The sequence below is a fragment of the Vulpes vulpes genome, chromosome 7 (assembly GCF_048418805.1).
Source record: "Vulpes vulpes isolate BD-2025 chromosome 7, VulVul3, whole genome shotgun sequence".
Classification (NCBI taxonomy): domain Eukaryota; kingdom Metazoa; phylum Chordata; class Mammalia; order Carnivora; family Canidae; genus Vulpes; species Vulpes vulpes.
In genome coordinates, this window is record NC_132786.1 from 67854302 (window position 1) to 67875363 (window position 21062).

General features: G+C 37.2%; 1 protein-coding gene across 1 annotated transcript; it reads right to left on the reverse strand.

The window, feature by feature from the left end:
- Positions 1-12915: 12915 nt before the first annotated feature.
- LOC112929008 (olfactory receptor 2T29-like) lies at positions 12916-18143 on the reverse strand. Its single transcript, XM_026010891.1, has 2 exons — positions 18107-18143; positions 12916-13880 (listed from the first exon to the last, which is right to left on the reverse strand). The coding sequence occupies exons 1-2, from the start codon at positions 18141-18143 to the stop codon at positions 12916-12918; spliced, it is 1002 nt and encodes a 333-aa protein (XP_025866676.1).
- Positions 18144-21062: the final 2919 nt, after the last annotated feature.

A 21062-nucleotide genomic window follows, 5' to 3' on the forward strand; every position in this document is an offset into this window, starting at 1 on the left:
ATTATGGTTTTGTATTCTGTTTTGATTTGACTTGTCTTAGACAAATGTAAATTTAAAAGATGTTTAAAAGGATATTGTACATTTAGGGTCAGTTGAATGTAACTGTGGAGAGTATGAGAAACAAAGTCCAGCTCCTTAAACCAGGCCCAGATCTACCACTTGCCCTCCCTGTGCCTCAGTTTCTCCAAATGAAAAATAGTGATAATTATAGTAACTGACCTCATAGAGATACTGTGAAAAGTGACTATATCACAACACTAGACCTGTGGAGTGATGAGTGGCACAGAGTAAGCATTGCAGGGATACTGACTAATCTGTTATTAGCAACATACGTCAATTATACTTAAGTTTAAAAGCTGATAAAAATATTTGTTTGTGTGGCTGCTGTACCAAATTACCACTATCTTAATGGCTTTAAATGATACAAATTTATTATCTTACAATTCTGGAGGTCACAAGTCAAAAATTGGTCACATTAGCCTAAAATCAAGGAAGGCTACACTCATTTCTGAAGGTCTTAAAGGAGGGTCCATTGTTTTGAAAGCATTTTTCAGATTCTAGACTCCACTCAATTCCTTGCATCATGGTCCTCTTCATCTTTAATATCAGTGTTTGAATAATTTCACATATATCACATCTCCTCTGATTTTTGCCTCCCTCTTATAAAAACCCTTGTATTTACACTGAGCCCAATAGGACATTCCAAAATAATCTCTCTTTATTTTTAAGTAGGCTCCACACAATTTTATTGTGGTTTGAAGACAAATACAACGGCCTACTATTTAATTTTTTAAATTTTCCTTTAGCATCTTTTATACATCATATTCACATGGATTTTAAAGAAATTCTACAAGAATTGAATCATTTAAAGAGTAAAAAGGCAATTTTCATTTCAGTAAATATTTAACAATCATTTATTTAAATATTCAACAAATATTTACCATATGCTAGCCATTCTTTTGTATTCTGGAAGCACACAGTGAACAAAATAGGCAAACTGTCTTACTCATATGAGACTTCTGTCAGTGACAGGAGACAAATACAAAATTAGATGAGTGTGTTAAATGGTCTGAAGGAATATGAAAACAATAGTCATCAAGAGCTATAAAAAAAAATAGGCCCCTCTGAGAAGGTGGATTTGAAGGAAAGCCCTGAAAGACATGCCAGTCACACAAGTGGGCAGGAGACCCAGGCCTGGATCAGAGCAAAGACAAAAGCTACATACTGGAGGCTCCACCAGAGCAGGGACAAAGGATTAGCATGGAAGTCATATGGGATTTGCAGCACCAGGGCAAATGCACTGGAGGATGCAGAAAATGATTTCAAAGGATGAATGTATTACAATATGATGGGCTTTGAAGTGAAATATAAAGTTTTGTAGTAGAGCTTTGAGCAGGAGTTGACCTAAATGAAAATGGCTATGTAGATATCTTTTGTTATTCATAAAAAGGCCCTCCTACTACACCTGAATTTATGCTAATGAGGTAACTTCTTGAAATCTCCTAAGAATCAGGGCTGGTTACCATGAAACTAATCATAATTAAAGGTATGCAATTTTTAAACCTCTACCTCTCAGATCTCCAAGGAGAGGAGAAGGTTAGAGGTTTCATTAATCACTGATAGCCAATGATTTGATCATTCATGTCTAAATAATCAAGCATCCATAAAAATCCAAAAGGCGGGGGGGGGGGGGAGGGGGCGGGTTCAGAGAGCTTCTGAATATATGAAGTTGCCAAGAGGATGTTATACCCAGAGATGGCAATGATGCTTCTGGCCTTTTCCTACACATCTTACCTTATGTATGTTCTACCTAGTGATTCTTTAGTTATATACTAGTCAATCTAGTAATTAAAATATTCTGTACTCTAGAAAATTAATTAAACTGAGGGATAGGGTCATGAAAACCTTCTATTTACAGCCAGTGGTTCAGAAGCCTAAGTGACAAGCTCTATTTGGCAATTGATATCTGATTTGGGGGACAGTCTTGTAGGACTAAGCCCTTAGCCAGTGAGATATTAAGCTATCTCCATGTAGATAGTGTGGATATTGTATTAAATTGTAGGACACCCAGCTGGTTGTCTGGAAAGTTGGACATTACTAATTATGGGGAATAAACCGTCACAAATTTAGTCACTGCCAAGTGTCAGAGGTGAAATAATGAGAATCGAGGAGACACATAGAAAATGCTTCTTTCTTTACAGTCTACACTTCCTAAATTATTCATTTTGCTCACCTTTTGGCCATTCAAATACCCAGGGGATCAATGAGACTTTACACCAACTAGTATTGACTTAGCTCTGCTATAGACTGGACAACATTCTGGCTGCCAGAAACGCAGAGAGTGAATAGGAAAGATATATTTAAACTCTAAACCAAGTATGGCAAATGCCAATTTTACGGCATTTTATTTATGTAATTAACACAATCTATGTATTGCAGTATGAACATAAAGGCAATATAAAAAGTATTATGCTGAGAGAAATAAGTCAATCAGGAAAAGACAATTATCACATGGTTTCACTCATATGTGGAATATAAGAAATAGCACACAGGATCATTGGGGAAAGGAGGGAAAAGTGAATTGGAAGTCATCAGAGAGTCCTAACTCTAGGAAACAAACTGAAGGTCACTGGAGGGGAAGTGGGTGGGGATGGGGTAATTGGGTAATGAACATAAAAGAAGGCATTTGATGTGATGAGCCCTGGGTATTATACACAACTGATAAATCACTGAATGCTACATCTGAAACTAAGTATGTATTATATGTTGGCTAATTGAATTTAAATTTTTTTAAATTAATTTTTATTGGTGTTCAATTTACCAACATGCAGAAAAACACCCAGTGCTCATCCCGTCAAGTGTCCACCTCAGTGCCCGTCACCCATTCCCCTCCAACACCCGCCCTCCTCCCCTTCCACCACCCCTAGTTCGTTTCCCCGAGTTAGGAGTCTTTATGTTCTGTCTCCCTTCCTGATATTTCCCAACATTTCTTCTCCCTTCCTTTATATTCCCTTTCACTATTATTCATATTCCCCAAATGAATGAGAACATACACTGTTTGTCCTTCTCCGATTGACTTATTTCACTCAGCATAATACCCTCCAGTTCCATCCACACGAAGCAAATGGTGGGTATTTGTCGTTTCTAATTGCTGAGTAATATTCCATTGTATACATAAACCACATCTTTTTATCAATTCATCTTTCGATGGACACCGAGGCTCCTTCCACAGTTTAGCTATTGTGGCCATTGCTGATAGAAACATTGGGGTGCAGGTGTCCCGACGTTTCATTGCATCTGAATCTTTGGGGTAAATCCCCAACAGTGCAATTGCTGGGTCGTAGGGCAGGTCTATTTTTAACTCTTTGAGGAACCTCCACACAGTTTTCCAGAGTGGCTGCACCAGTTCACATTCCCACCAACAGTGTAAGAGGGTTCCCTTTTCTCCGCATCCTCTCCAACATTTGTGGTTTCCTGCCTTGTTAATTTTCCCCATTCTCACTGGTGTGAGGTGGTATCTCATTGTGGTTTTGATTTGTATTTCCCTGATGGCAAGTGATGCAGAGCATTTTCTCATGTGCTTGTTGGCCATGTTTATGTCTTCCTCTGTGAGATTTCTGTTCATGTCTTTTGCCCATTTCATGATTGGATTGTTTGTTTCTTTGGTGTTGAGTTTAATAAGTTCTTTATAGACTTTGGAAACTAGCCCTTTATCTGATATGTCATTTGCAAATATCTTCTCCCATTCTGTAGGTTGTCTTTTAGTTTTGTTGACTGTATCCTTTGCTGTGCAAAAGCTTCTTATCTTGATGAAGTCCCAATAGTTCATTTTGCTTTTGTTTCTTTTGCCTTTGTGGATGTATCTTGCAAGAAATTACTGTGGCCAAGTTCAAAAAGGGTGTTGCCTGTGTTCTCCTCTAGGATTTTGATGGAATCTTGTCTCACATTTAGATCTCTCATCCATTTTGAGTTTATCTTTGTGTATGGTGAAAGAGAGTGGTCCAGTTTCATTCTTCTGCATGTGGATGTCCAATTTTCCCAGCACCATTTATTGAAGAGACTGTCTTTCTTCCAATGGATAGTCTTTCCTCCTTTATCGAATATTAGATGACCATACATTTCAGGGTCCACTTCTGGGTTCTCTATTCTGTTCCATTGATCTATGTGTCTGTTTTTGTGCCAGTACCACACTGTCTTGATGACCACAGCTTTGTAGTACAACCTGAATTGACCTCAAGGTAAAGGAAGCTAGAATTTCTACTTACTGATATTTTGAAAACTTTTAGAGTGGCAGGAAAGAGTAAGAGAAATCAATAATTTAGTTGTTGAGAAACTTTTGAAATATCTATTAGATACACGAAGCCAATCAGGGTTGAGTTTGTAGGTAAGGGCTGAAGGTTTAAATATAGTAGTCTTCAGAATAGAAAGACTAAAGACATAGGATTAGATGAAACTTAGGTAAGAGTAAAGAGTTAAGACCAAGGCAACTGGAGGCAACTGGGTGGCTCAGTGGTTGAGGGTTTGCCTTCGGCTCACGGGCATGATCCCAGGGTGCTGGGATCGAGTCCCACATTGAGACCCCTGTGAGGAGACTGTTTCTCCCTCTGCCTATGTCTCTGCCTCTCTTCTCTGTGTGTGTGTGTGTCTCTCTGTATGAATAAATAAAGTCTTTAAATTTTTTTTTAAAGACTAAGGCAACTGTGTTCAGCTGGAGAGACAGTAATACAAGAGACAGTGATTGATGGAGTAAGGAGAATTCATATCTCAGATAAAAGTGAGAAACTTCAAAACTGGGAGTATTACAACTGCAGTAATTGTTGGGTTATAATGAGAGTTTTGAGTTGGCCACTGTATTTGTCAACACAAACATCAATTATGAACTTAATAGAAGCAATTCCAATGGAGTTGTGTTCCAAGAGGATTCAGAGTAAAGTAGAAGGGGAGAAAATGGACAAGATGGGTACAGTATAAGTACCTTTCTAAAATGAGAGCAGATAAGTGGAGCAGCAGCTAGAAAGGGATATATGATATCAATATGTTTTGTTATAAGATATTGCAGATATGTTGTTAAAGGGAATAATCTACACAAAGTATAAATTGATAATGGAGGAAGTTTCTTCCATATGGTAACCTTTCAGAGATATAGAAAGCTTAGAAACCAATTTAGAAGTAAAGAGGTTGATTTTTTTGAGTTAACATGGTCATTTCATTTGCTATGAGAGATAGGTGATACAGGTAAGTTCTCTGATTTCTATTTTCTCAGTGTAATTGGAATCAAGGAGAGCTTCTACTTGTGAAGGGATGGAAGGATTTTTAAAAATTTGTGAAAAGAAGAAAACATCTTGGAGCTCAATTGAGTAAATGAATAAATTAGAGATATTAGGATTGCAGGGTAGTCTTGGGAATGATTTATGATTTAGCACAGGCATGTTTGTCAAATAGTCAAATAAGTGGTGCCTAGCAAATAGTAAACACACAATGTATTATCTACAATTAATTATGGCAATAGAAATGACAAGAAAAACAGAAAACATAACTGCTATCACTACTTCTACAGACTTAGCATTTCTTATATGAATAAAATATGTAGTAATCATTTGTTTTTCCAATGCCTAGACCTTGAAGCATGTATTATTTATAGTTGTTTATTTCAGTGAATTAATCTCTCTGTGAAATTAAGGGTTTTTTAACCAAAATTATTGGCCATGTGGAGCTTATTGTATAACATGATACAATTTGGAATCATAAGGTAACATACTGTCTCCTCAACATACTAATTATTTAAATATATGAGTTAAAGACACCCCACAGTACATTCAGTCTTTAAACTAGTCTTTGTGATGCCTTCTCTGGTGACAAGCTGTATTATCTAATGTATTCAGTGAATAGTCTTTCTGTTACAATAGATTTTATTAAAATGTTTAGACTTCTATCTTTGCATATGCCCCGTAACTGTTCAGCTTTTGAGCTGATTTTTTTTTTCTGAGTTGATTTTTTTTTCTTATTCAAGTTTAAATGTTTTAAATTACTTCTACCCTACATGCCAATTTCAGATGCAAAGGAGAGTGAGGTTAAGATTACAGGCTTGTACTTAAACTCACTGGTGTTTGACTCTCGTTTTTTCAATTTCTGTGTTGTGTACTCTTGGACATGTTACCTAACCTCTCTGTACCAAATTTTCCTGTCTTAAAGAAGGATAGCCTGTTAAAAATCAAGTAAGGGAACAGTGTTTTTACAACAGAGATTTTCTGAGTTTGTGACTTCTTGAGGTAAAGGCAGTTCTGCTTTTATCATATGGTCATTTATGATTTTTCTGTGTGTTCTCAAGGCATAATTCTCACCAACAGTCCCTCTTGATTCACTAAGTAACTAACACTTTAAATACCTTAACTTTAAAAATCCACAGGGTATTTGTTTTTTAGATTCTATCTAGCCCCCCATTAAGTATTACTAAACCAAATTGGCATCAACCATCTTCCACCTTGTGGATAATTAATACATTACATTATTCTAAACTAAAATATGTCCTTCGTGTGTCCCTTAAAACATAGAGAAATTAAGGAGTCAATCCCATTTAAAATTGTACCCAGAAGCATAAGATACCTAGGAATAAACCTAACCAAAGACGTAAAGGATCTATACCCTAAAAACTACAGAACACTTCTGAAAGACATTGAGGAAGACACAAAGAGATGGAAAAATATTCCATGCTCATGGCTTGGAAGCATTAATATTGTGAAAATGTCAATGCTACCCTGGGCACATTTAATGCAATCCCTATCAAAATACCATGGACTTTCTTCAGAGAGTTAGAACAAATTATTTTAAGATTTGTGTGGAATCAGAAAAGACCCCGAATAGCCAGGGGAATCTTAAAAAAGAAAACCATAGCTGGGGGCATCACAATGCCAGATTTCAGATTGTACTACAAAGCTGTGGTCGTCAAGACAGTGTGGTACTGGCACAAAAACAGACACATATATCAAGGGAACAGAATAGAGAATCCAGAAGTGGACCCTCATCTTTATGGCCAACTAATATTTGACAAAGGAGGAAAGACTATCCACTGGAAGAAAGACAGTCTCTTCAATAAATAGTGCTGGGAAAATTGGACATCCACATGCAGAAGAATGAAACTAGACCATTCTCTTACACCCTACACAAAGATAAACTCAAAATGGATGAAAGATCTAAATGTGAGAAAGATTCCATCAAAATCCTAGTGGAAAACACAGGCAACACCCTTTTTGAACTTGGCCACAGTAACTTCTTGCAAGAGACATCCATGAAGGCAAGAGAAACAAAAGCAAAAATGAACTATTGGGACTTCATCAAGATAAGAAGCTTTTGCAAAAAAAAAAAAGAAGAAGAAGAAGAAGAAGAAGCTTTTGCACAGCAACAGAAACAGTCACAAAACTCAAAGACAGCCTACAGAATGGGAGAAGATATTTGCATTGGCCTCTCAGATAAAGGGCTAGTATCCAAGATCTATAAAGAACTTATTAAACTCAACAGCAAAGAAACAAACAATCCCATCATGAAATGGGCAGAAGACATGAACAGAAATCTCACAGAGGAAGACACAGACATGGCCACAAGCACATGAGAAAATGCTCCACATCACTAGCCATCAGGGAAATACGAATCAAAACCACAGTGAGATACCACCTCACACCAGTGAGATTGAGGAAAATTAACAAAGCAGGAAGCAACAAATGTTGGAGAGGATGTGGAAAAAGGGGACCCATCTTGCACTGTAGGTGGGAATATGTACTGGTTCAGCCACTCTGGAAAACTGTGTGGAGGTTCCTCAAAGAGTTAAAAATAGACCTGCCCTATAACCCAGCAATTGCACTGCTGGGGATTTACCCCAAAGATTCAGATGCAGTGAAACACTGGCACACCTGCACCCCGATGTTTCTAGCAGCAATGTCCACAATAGCCAAACTGTGGAAGGGACCTCAGTGTTCATCGAAAGGTGAATGGATAAAGAAGATGTGGTCTCTGTATACAATGGAATATTACTCAGCCATTAGAAACGACAATTACCCACCATTTGCTTTGATGTGGATGGAACTGGAGGGTGTTATGCTGAGTGAAATAAGTCAATTGGAGAAGGACAAACATTATATGGTGTCATTCATTTGGGGAATGTAAAAAAGATGAAAGGGAATAAAGGGGAAAGGAGGAAAAATGAGTGGGAAATATCAGAAAGGGAGACAGAACATGAGAGACTCCTAACTCTGGGAAAGGAACAAAGGGTGGTGGAAAGGGAAGTGGGTGGGGAGTGAGGGTGACTGGTAATGGGCACTGCCAGATTCTTCTGGCATCTACATCTTCTGGCATTTGATGGGATGAGCATTGGGTGTTATGCTATATGTTGGCAAATTGAACTCCAATAAATATATATATATATATATATATATATATATATATATATATATATATATGGTTAGGAAAGTAAAACAAACAAAATAAAATAAAAAATAGACTACAAAATATGACATTAATGGTATTTTTATTTAAATTCAATTAACCCAGATATAGTATATCATTAATTTCAGATGTAGTGTTCAATTATTCATTAGTTGCATGTAATACCCATTTTTCATGCATGTGATGTATTAAGGGTATATTTGAAAAATTCATGTTGATTTGTTTTTCTTTCTGTCATTAAGTATTTTCTGCACTGAGCAGTTTTGGTTGACATCATCATCAATATTAGAAGCAGTATTTTAAAAGCACAGATGAGCTGGGTCTCAACCCCAATTTTGCCACTTACAGACTTGAGCAAATCACTTAAAGTTCTTTGTGATTCAATATTTTTATTGTCTTTATTGTCCTGAGCATTATGAAGTGGAGCTTTCTTTGCTTACAGTTCTTGCTTCAGTTTTTGTCATCAGCATAATCATTATTATTGTCCTCAGCACCCAATGTGTATTTTGGATCAAGAGCTGAAGCTCAATAGTCAGAAACCTGAGTGTAAGTCTAAGGGGATACAAACAGTTTACCATTTTCAGGTGCCTGGACTTGTAGGAACAATGAGCTGATCATGATATCCAGCTCACTGAATGGGAAAATAATTTGTTGGAGTACTTATGTTTTTAGTTGTTCTCTGTAACAGTCATGAGGTGTAAACTGTTGTTAACCCATTATAGTTATGTGTGCAGCTATCCCCTCCATTAGTGCCTGGTCTTTAAATTGTCTGTCTCTTTACATTTTTATAACTAAAAGCAAGATAGTTATCTAAAGTAAAGTTATGTAAAGTTACCTGTACATTGGCGAAGAAATTCTTTGTTGGGCATATTTACTTGTAGCTATTTTCTATAAATTTTCTCCTTGGTTGGCCCATATTTTTATGTGTTTTCCACTCTAGCATATGTATTTAAGGCGTTTTTAAACATTACTTATAATTTTAGATGAATTCACACAATCCCATTGCATGACAATGAAATGTCTTCTTAATCTGTCACTAAGATTTTTCTATCATTACTATGAACATTTAAAATTTATGAATCAATTTACCAATGATAAATATGCAGAGATTTTTGGTAAGAAAGTATCACTATCCCAAGTTTTATGCTTCTGATATCAGAAAAGCCCTTAGCCCTGAGCTGTGAACCAGACTTGGAGAAAAAAATCCATAAAGCCAGTTGCCACCACTGGAATCCTGCAGAAGTACTGCAGGGAGTGGTAATGAGGTAAAAGGACTGTGAGGTATGGCGCATGGCTGATGTGGAAGGCCCTATTTCAAGTGCAAGAGAAGATCAAGCAGGCAGAGAGTGAATTCTTCCTTCCTCTGCTTTTTAATTCTATTCAGGTCCTGAGTGAATTGGATGTTACCCATCCCCATCAGAAAAGGTGACATGTTTTCCCCAGTCCACCAGTTCAGTTGCTAATTTCATCTAGATACATTCACAGACAAATTCAGGAATGATATTTAATCTGGGCACCCCATGACCTGATCAAGTTGATTGGCTCATATGGTATTTAAAAACAGAATAACATGATAGGCTTGGAGCTCAGAGTCCATAGGGAAATAACTGGCACAATTTTGACTAGATGGAATGTGAATTTAGGTCCCTTCCACTCTTCTAGCATCTACACACAAACATACATCTCCCATGATGCCAATAGTTCTACTGATTTTGTTAAATTGAGATTCAATTTTTATATTAAGATGGTAAAAATATTTACACTAAAGTCTTTAGTTGCATTTTGTTACATTTCCTTTAAGATGGCATGTTATTGTTTTTTCCAGAATAAATCAGCTCTCGGGGTAGTTTATTTGCTTAATTTATTTTTTTTCTGCCGTATGTATCCATTCCCTTTTGATACATATCCCCTGGGTATTGTGACTGCTTTAGAATTCTCCTAATCTCTTCTTTCTGAGCGATCTCTTCTGTAGCTCGTCTTCCTGCTCCCATGTACACTATATCTGCTTGCCTGGAACTTAGCTGCACAGAGCTCCTCCTGAGAGGTTTCTCCAACATTAACTTTTCTCCTTGTACCCCCACCCTCACCCGGATGTCTGTATTCCAAGCCCTCCTCTTTCTGTTTTTTTTTTTTTAAGATTTTATTTATTTATTCATGAGAATACACAGAGAGGAGAGAGAGAGAGAGAGAGAGAGAGGCAGAGACACAGGCAGAGGGAGAAGCAGGCTCCACGCAGGAAGCCCAGTGTGGGACTCAATCCAGAACTCCAGGATCACACTCTGGGCCAAAGGCAGGCGCTAAACTGCTGAGCTACCTGGGCTACCCTGTTTTTGTTTTTTTGTTTTTTGTTTTTTGTTTTTGTTTTTTTTTAAGGTTTTATTTATTGGTTCGTGACAGACACACAGGGAGAGGCAGATACGTAGGCAGAGGGAGAAGCAAGCTCCATCTGGAGAGCCTGATCTGGTATTTGATCTCAGGACCCCTCCCAGGATCACTGCCTGAGCCAAAAGCTGATGTTCAACCACTGACCCACCCAGGTGCCCCTCTACAGTGCTTTAAATGGGACCATTAAATGTGTGTCATTATGGTCCAAGAAAAGTTCTCAATTATTTTTAAAGAGTGTACTATTTTATTAATTCCATTTCACTGCAACAAAAATATTGTAAACTAATTCTTCAACACAGTTTGCTAAAATACTGCAAAATCCATATTTTCTAGCCATGAAAGAATTGAGTGTGTCAAGAAAAAAAAGGCAGGGGGAATCTCTAACTTTGAAACCACCAGATAATTCACAAATTCTCACAGCTAATTAGAAACTGAACATGCAGTGAAGCTCGTGGTTTTATGGTATAGATTCAAGAAGGCCCCACTTACATCCCAAAATCCCATTATTCCACTTTGGATGGTCCATCCACTTAGACCTACACTATCAAGCTCATCGTCCTCATTCACCTGGTCTCCATACCTACAGTGTTGCTCTTCTCCAATTATTCCCAATTATTTAACTTTTCTAAAATCCAGGTCTGGTCATTTTATTATCATTTGTAAATACCTAGAGCATAAAAGGGCAAGAAATGAGGGTACAAAGTGAACCTGGAAGGAGATGCCATTGGAACATTTCCCTCCTGTTTGGCCAACCACCTGAACTTTGCTTATCATGTTACTGTTCTGTGGCATCATATCCTTGAGCAAAAGCTCTGGACCTACCCAGGCTCCAGTACTCGAATGAAGGTAGCATCTAGTCATTCATTGTTCAACATTGAGATCTTGGGTCTCCTTTCAGCCTCTTTGTTCGGCTGAGCTCACATGTCATAGGTAGAACTGATGTGTCCTTATTAGCTGCACCCTTTGTACATGAGGCTCAAAACAATTTGTGTATTTTATTACAACTATTTCCACAAAGTGCACCTACAGATCAAATTCCTTAGGGCAGTAGGCATTTGTTATTTATATGTTAAATTCATTAGCAGTTTGTTATTATTTTTATTATAATATGGCAGTGGGTATGTTTTTTGAACAAGTGAAGGATTGGTTGTTTGATGGTCTTCCTCTGCCTGTTTGAATAATAAGTTATATACTTCAAATCTCAGCTCTGATGCCACCTTATGCTGGAAAGCTTCACTATGCCCTCCTCCTCGTGGGGTTAATATTTTTCTCACAGTACCTTCAACCACAATGAACTAATTATTTCAGAGAGGAAACAGCCACTGGATGTATTCAGGTTTGGAACCTAAAGAACAAAATCACCTTAATTTTAAAAAGGCCAACAAATGGATGATGGGCACTGAGGGGGGCACTTGATGGGATGAGCACTGGGTGTTATTCTGTATGTTGGCAAATTGAACACCAATAAAAAATAAATTTATTATTTAAAAAAAGGAAAAAAAAAGGCCAACAACTGGATTGTTGCAGTAATGATGAGTCATGTTAATATGTGCATCATTCCCAAGATTTGTCACTTACACTGCCACCATACTGCAAGGACAAATTATTAAAATAGACAAAAGTCCAATGTTTTATGTTTTATTTTTATGTTATTTCAAATTTGCAGGAAATCACTGTGATTAAAATAATAATAGTATAATTAAAACTCATATACTTTTGCCTAGGTTCTCCAATATCTTTATATCCATTTACATTATCATTTCTCTCTCTATTTATCTCTCTCATCAGTTACACAGCTTATTATATTGTTTGTAAATATTTTATTATGTATTTCTTAAGAATATGAATATTCTTCCACCAAATCACAGTGGAAACTTCAGAAAATGTAACATGGATACAACACAATTATTCAAATATTTTGAATGCAGAAGTGTAAAAATGAAGAGCCTTTCAATACAAGGAAATGATTCCTCCAAAAGACTGAACAGGTGATAACGCAGCATGGTGTGACAATCTGAGGAAAAACGTTGGGATAGCATCCAAAAGTTTTAATTTGTAGAGTGAAGGGGAAAAAAACATTAGTACAAATATTTCTTACTTTAGAGTTTCCTGAAAGACAGATCCCACATTCAACATTTTTTTTAGAGCCCTTGTGACATCCTTATTTCTAAGACTATAAATTAAAGGATTTAGAACAGGAGTGAGTATGGTGTAAAAGACAGATACAATCATGTCCTTCTCAGGGGTGTGATAGGAGGTGGGGAGCATGTAGGTGTAGACAGAAGCACCATAGAAAGAGATAACCACCATCATGTGGGAAGAACAAGTGGCAAAAGCCTTCTTCCGTCCCTCTGCTGAGTTCATCCTGTGGATGGTAAAGAGGATGAAAGAATAGGAGCTTAAAATGACTGTCACAGTGATGAAGAGCATGAGGACACAGCACAGGTACATGAGTGTCTCATAGAGGGAAGTGTCTGAGCAGGAGAGCTTCATTACAGCAGGAACCTCACAGAAGAAATGGTGAATCTCTCGGGATCTGCAGAAGGGGAAGGTCATGGTGAAAGGAGTGAGCATAAATCCATCCACAGATCCCAAAATCCAGGAGGAAGACACCAAGAGAAAACACACTCTATGGTTGATGAGGATAGGATAACGGAGTGGATGGCAGATGGCCACATAGCGGTCGTAGGCCATGGCAGCTAGAAGAAAAAATTCTGAACCTCCTAGTGTCAAATAGAAAAACATCTGCATCCCACATTCAGGGGCTGAGATCTTATTCACACCCATGACCTGGTCCATGAGCATCTTGGGCACAGTGACAGAAATGTACATCACATCCATGAGAGACAACTGGGTGATAAAAAAGTACATGGGGGTGTGGAGGTGAGCATCACAGTGTATCAGAAGGATCAGGATGGTGTTTCCAGAGAGGGCCATCAGGAAAGCCATGAAAATGACCACACAAAGGACAGCTGGGTGTTTGGATTGACTGAAGAGTCCCACTAGTTCAAAATCTGATTGTACAGTATAGTTGGCCATCCAAGTAGTGTTCTCCATTGGTTTTTACCTGGTTCACCAAGGAGAACCTTGGAGTTAATAGATTACTCATGAGATACGACCACCTGAAATAAATGTTAGTGAGCTTGTATGTGTGTAGGGTGTGTGTGTGTGCATATATATGCTTGTGTGTATATGTTTGCCTACATTATATAGTGTATATGCCACTATAATAGTGAGTGAAGTTCTGCTCCTTTTTACAACAGACCCACCAGGGTATTATAGTAAATGAAATAAGTCAGACTGAGAAAGACAAATATACATAATTTCACTCATATGGAATCTAAAAACACAAATGAATAAATAATAAAAATAAAAACAGTATGAGACCTAGAAATATAGAGAAGAAATTGATGGTTACCAAGGAGGAGTGCTATGGGGTGATGGGCAGAATGGGTGACAGAGAATGGGATGTACAGTCTTCCAGTTATTGAATTAATAAATCACAGGAATAAAAGACACAGCATAAGGAATATAGCCAATAATATTGCCATAGTATTGTATGATAACACATGGAAGCTACACTTGTTGTAGGCATAGCATAACATATAATTTATTGAATATCTACGTTGTATACCTAAAACTACTGTAACATTCTTTGTCAAGTATATTTAAAAATTTTTTAACTATTGCTAATCTACAATAAGGTTGCCTCAGTTCAAAGTCATGAAGTTTCCTAATGATAGTATTTATCAATGAGTATGGAAAATTTCAGAATTGCTCTCATATAAAAACACATGCAAAAACGTGAATCATTGAAAAAAAAGAAAAGAAAATCTCTTATTTATTGACCTTTTTGGTTATGAAAGTCAAATTTGAATCAGCTTTTCTGGTGTAAGGATCTAATTGGTTCTTAAAAACTCCTAGAGATACATTCTATTTAAGAAAGATTTAGAAAATAGTTGAAACATAGCTTGGGAGGATATTTATACCAAAAATTTCAACCCCCATTGTATGTACAATCAAGCCAGACTGTGATGCTCTGTGGTTGTGCAGGGTGATCCATGCACCCATAGCAGCAGATCAGGGTCTTCACCAATGACTAACACCTTAGATATCCCAAGGCCATTGATTTAGGAGCTCTAACTTTGAGGTTGTACTGTGTGGGTTCAGATTATCCTCTATCCACAATTCTTTTGTCCACTTTACAGAAAAACAGGATAAGAAGGTTAGATCTCAGGTGTGTTCAGGATATTATATTTTAAATGATATAAAATAATGAAAGTGCTTAGAACATTACCAGTTACACATGAATAAGCACATATATTCTTAAAGAGTTAATATCTATAGTCACACAAAATCTATAAGAGATGGAAAGCATGGTTTGTGTTTTATAATATAAGATGGATTACTTCAGTTTGCCAGTTTTAGTATTTATTCATACACATAAGAATTGAGATTTGATCATTTCTGCAGTCCCAGACTTTATACACACACACATATATATGAATATGTAAATACAAATAAATATACACAATATATTTATTTATTTTACCCAGTTAAGTAGATCTTTATGGAAAATCCTATCTTAGGTCTATCGGGTACATGCTTCTCCAACTTCATCTACTTAAATCTACCATTTGTTCTAAATCTCAGGAAGAAGAATCTAGGTATTAACAAGATCATTGCCATTTACAAATCAAGGCTCAATTTCCTTGAAAAAAAATGCTTACTATAGACAATAAAGTAGATTATGTTTGTAAAAACAATGGAGTTGCAAGGAGTAACACTGAAGAACACTGACTTTGTCTTGGCTATAATAGAACCCTCCCCTCCAATCTCACTACAGAAAGCCTGACAGTATATGTGTTAAATGCTGATAACAAAAGAAAAATTAAACTGATTGTGCTAAAGGAGGTCACAGTCCATCTATTCAAGCAAAAATACTGTGCGTGTGTGATTAGAGTAGAAAATTAAACTAGCTCAAAATAAATAAGAAAGCACAGCAGAAGTAAAACATATCTGTTCTTTCTGAAAAGGATAACTTCTTTTCTATTTTCACTTCTAGAGAACAAACATTTACAACTTCTCAATTACTGACATATTAAATGCTAAATTGTAAAACTCCTTAACAACAAAACAAGAAACATTGGCTCTTCTCTCTAGGAAGAATTTAGGAATGGTTATGATACAGGGATATTTCAGGAATAAATTCTGACTTTCAAAACACTCTATGCTCTTGTCATGATTCCAAAGACTATTACAATATTCAGCTTATTAATAATCCCAAGTTCTGGGCTGCTAAAGTAGTGGACAATACCAAAGATTAATTTGATGTCTTAATATAAATCTGGTACACATTGCATCGAAAGATGTAATCTTATTCTCGTTCTCCACCCCCACTGGCCCATGAAAGCTGACCTTTGTGCAAAAATTTAAAACACCCCAATTAAAATCAAAACATACCTGTTGTCCCAGTTAATGTTTGTGGCCAAATGAAGCAAATCTCTGCTGCTTTTGGGTAAATGGCAATCAGTGTGATCAAGCCCCTCTGAGCAGCTTACCTAGCACACCAGGCAGACAATTAAATGCTGTTTATATCATGCAAAGTAGCTGGCCACCTGCTCATTCTTATTTTCTCTAACCAGTTGATAGAGTTTGATGTAAGCAGAACAGTGAATATTTAAGTTGGAGAATTATTAATAGTGGTGGTAGGGGCACCTGAATGGTCTGTGGTAGAACAAGTGACCCTTGATCTTGGGGTTGTAAGAACCCCATATTGGGCATAGAATTTACTTTAGTTTTAAACAGTGGTGGTACAATATCAACTCTTTACCTGAAGCTGACAACATCCCAGAAATTGTTCTATTGTTCTATATCATTATATATTTTACCTTCCCCAGGTGTCAATGAAGTGTTTAATTATCTTATCTTCTCCTTTCTACAAAATAAGTAATTCAAATTCCCAGGGGAAGCATTGTAACATAAGATTAACGAAAGAGCAAACTCTTGGAAACAAAGCAAAACAAAACAAAAACAGGGGAACCTGAGTGGCTCAGTCAGTTAAGTGTCTGCCTTCAGCTCAGGTCATGCTCTTGGGGTCCTGGGATTGAGCCTCAACTTAGGCTCCCTGCTCAGACAAGAGACTGTTTCTCCCTCTCCGTGTGGCCCTCCCCCTACTCGTGCCCTCTCTTGCTCTCAAATAAATAAAATCGCAAACAAACAAACAAAAAATCCACATCATTGGTGTAACTGCCTCACATCATACAACTCACCTGAAGGAGGATTTCTGTCACAGTCTCAAATCATGTGATGGAACCCAAAGCCTATAATGTTGCCTTACCTCTCTAGACACTATCTTCCCTCCACAGTCTACAATTTAGGTATCATCACCCACTGTCACTTGCATCTAAGAAACATCAATATAATTGAGACATTTGTTTCAGTTTTCTAACTACCAGAAATAATGCCCACACAAAGTAAAATCAGCCTCATTTCTTCTATAAAATTTCAGCTTCAATAAAACAAGCCTATTACTCAATAACGTGGGAGGCATGCATATTCTCTTGTCCATACATAAATGGAAATCAAAAAGCCATTTCTAGGGCAGCCCAGGTGGCTTAGTGGCTTGGCGCCACCTTCAGCCCAGGGCATGACCCTGGAGACCCTCTTCGGGCCCCCTGCATGGGGCCTGCTTCTCCCTCTGCCTGTGTCTCCGCCTCCCTCTGTGTGTCTCTCATGAATAAATAAATAAAATCTGAAAAAAAGCCATTTCCTAGTATGCTTCAGTAAATTATTGCTACCTGAAAGATTCAATCAAAAACGGACAATTAAGACTACACTGATCTTGAGCACTAGAAATGTATGGAATTGTTGAACCATTATAACATAAACCTGAAACAAATATAATGCTGTATGTCAATGATACTTGATTTTTTAAAAAATCACATTTGTTTTTCTTCATAAAAATAGATGACAGGAAAATTAGGGAAATATGATCAAGAATTAATAGCATGTATCAAAAGGAGAACAAGTCAAATCATCAATTACCCTTTTGCTCCCGCAATTCTTTCTATAGGATTTAACTCAGCATGAGATGACACTGCAGCCCTTATCCATCTGGGTAATGGAGTATGACTGTGGTTGACTGTATAAACAGGACAGTGACATCATCCTGGTTTCACTATGTCCATTATGGGAGTTGATGAGGTTTGCCATTGATAAATTCCTTCTGGGACTTTAAAAAAAAAAATGCAATTAAGAGACTTAACAATAACAACAAGGTAATAGGTATCTCTTTCACATTGTTCTGCTTCTCTCCTCATGTCTTTTTAAAATGTTTTCTTATTAACTGGAAATCTTGACCAATAGTAACAGTAATCTCAAATTTCACCATCATCAATAAATCTCATCTGCAAGATGTCGGTTTTATATGTGGTCTTAGCCTTTTTCACGTTATAAAATATGTTCTTTACAAAGAACATACATATGTTCTGTATATCTATCCTCATTTAATTTTCAAAAATATTGCCTGAAGTATTAATATACTTATCTGTTTCTTATCTGGAAGAAAAGAGAGTTGCATCCGCAACTCAAAAACTAATGTGTCGAGGATAGCACCCCTATCAGGGCTGGAATTGATAATAAAATTGAAGGGGTTTCCTTAATATTTTATCTCAATCACTCTTCATTAGATTACTGAAAAGTATAGATTATACATTTTCTTGTTACTCCATTGTAATCAGTGTTGCTTTAGTATTGCATTTTAAGGTAATTGTTTATAATTTAAAAGTTGAGTGCTGGGCACTGGGTGGCTCAGTGGTTGAGCATCTGCCTTTGGCTCAGGTCATGATCCTGGGGTCCTAGGATCGAGTCCTGCATCAGGTTCCCTGGCAAGGAGCCTGCTTCTCCCTCTGCCTATGTCTCTGCCTCTCTATGTGTCTCTCATGAGTAGATGGATAAAATCTTTTTTTAAAAAGTTGAGTGTTAATAATAAAAAATATGAAACATAAACCATTAAGAAGAAAGTTTAATCAATGTATTGTTTACCTAAAATTAAAATAACATTATATGCCAATTATATTTCAATTATACAAAAGAATTCTTCTGAAACTTTTTCTATATATGTGTTCTGGACTACACTGATCACTGTCTCACGCTATCTTTTTTTTTTTAATGCAATACATCGACGATGAAATGTAATTGATCAACTCTAGATTCAAAACAAAGGAACAAATTCCTGGGTATAGTACTTTCATTATCACAAGTACCTTATTTGCTGAGCTGATCTTTGCTCTTTTTAAAGAATATAAAATCCATTGAACAAAGGAAAGCTCATTTCTCAATACATTGACCTACTTTTCCCTCACTTTTCTTCATTTTAAAATGTCAATGAATACTTTTTTATTAATGTATAGCCTTGATAGAACAATTGAATCATTACTCAAAATAATGACTTTTTTGTCTCTTCAGCTAAGTGTAGAATTTACATACAATGCTTATTTTAGGGACACCTGGGTGGCTCAGCAGTTAAGTGTCTGCCTTTAGCCAAGGGCTTGATCCTGGAGACCTAGGATCTAGTCCCACATTGCACAGCCTGCATGGACCCTGCCTCTCCCTCTGCCTCTGCCTATGTCTCTGCCTTTCTCTCTGTGTGTCTCTCATGAATAAATAAATAAACATTTTTTTAAAAAAATAATGCTTATTTTATTATTTTATTTTTTTATAAATTTATTTTTTATTGGTGTTCAATTTGCCAACATATAGAATAACACCCTGTGCTCATCCCGCCAAGTGCCCACCTCAGTGCCCATCACCCAGTCACCCCCACCCCCCGCCCACCTCCCCTTCCACCACCCCAGATCGTTTCCCAGAGTTAGGAGTCTCTCATGTTCTGTCTCCCTTTCTGATACTTCCCACTCATTTTTTCTCCTTTCCCCTTTATTCCCTTTCACTATTTTTTATATTCCCCAAATGAATGAGAACATATAATGTTTGTCCTTCTCCGATTGACTTACTGCACTCAGCATAATACCCTCCAGTTCCATCCACGTTGAAGCAAATGGTGGGTATTTGTCGTTTCTAATGGCTGAGGAATATTCCATTGTATACATAGACCACATCTTCTTGATCCATTCATCTTTCGATGGACACCGAGGCTCCTTCCACAGTTTGGCTATGGTGGACATTGCTGCTAGAAACATCGGGGTGCAGGTGTTCCGGTGTTTCATTTCATCTGTATCTTATTTTAATTTAAATTCATTTTGCCAACATGTAGTATAACACACAGTATTACGTGTATTATCGCATCAAGTGCCCGCATCATTGCCCATCACCCAATTACCCTATCCCTCCACCCTCCTCCCCTCCTGCAACCTTTTGTTTGTTTCCCAGAGTTAGGAGTCTTTCATTGTTTGTCTCCCTCTCCAATTTTTCCCACTAAGTTCCCCTCCTTTCCCTTATAATCCCTTTTTTCACTATTTCTTATATTCCACGTTTGAGTGAAACAACATGATGATTATCCTTCTCCAACTGACTTACTTCACTCAGCATAATATCCTCCAGTTCCAAACTTGTTGAAGCAAATGGTGAGGACTCCTCCTTTCTGAAGGCTAAGGGATATTCCAATGTATATATAGACCACATCTTCTTTAACCATTCATCTGTCATAGACACCGAGGCTCCTTCCACAGTTTGGCTTTTGTGGACATTGCTGCCATAAACATTGGGATGCAGGTGTTCTGGCATTTCACTACATCCGTATCTTTGGGGTAAATCCCCAGCAGTGCAATTGCTGGGTTGTAGAGTAGCTCTATTTTGAACTTTTTTCTTTTAATTTCAAACTTCTTTAGGAACCTCCACACAGTTTTCCAGAGTGGCTGCACCAGTTCACATTCCCACCAACAGTGCAAGAGGGTTCCCCTTTCTCCACATCCTCTCCAACATTTGTGGTTTCCTGTATGGTTAATTTTCCCCATTCTCATTTGTGTGAGGTGGTATCTCATTGTGGTTTTGATTTGTATTTCCCTGATGTCAAGTGATGCGGAGCATTTTCTCATGTGCTTGTTGGCCATGTCTATGTCTTCCTTTGTGAGATTTCTGTTCATATCTTTTGCCCATTTCAAGATTGGATTGTTTGTTTCTTTGCTGTTGAGTTTAATACGTTCTTTATAGATCTAGGATACTAGCCCTTTATTTGATAGGTCATTTGAAAATATCTTGTCCCATTCTGTAGGTTGCCTCTT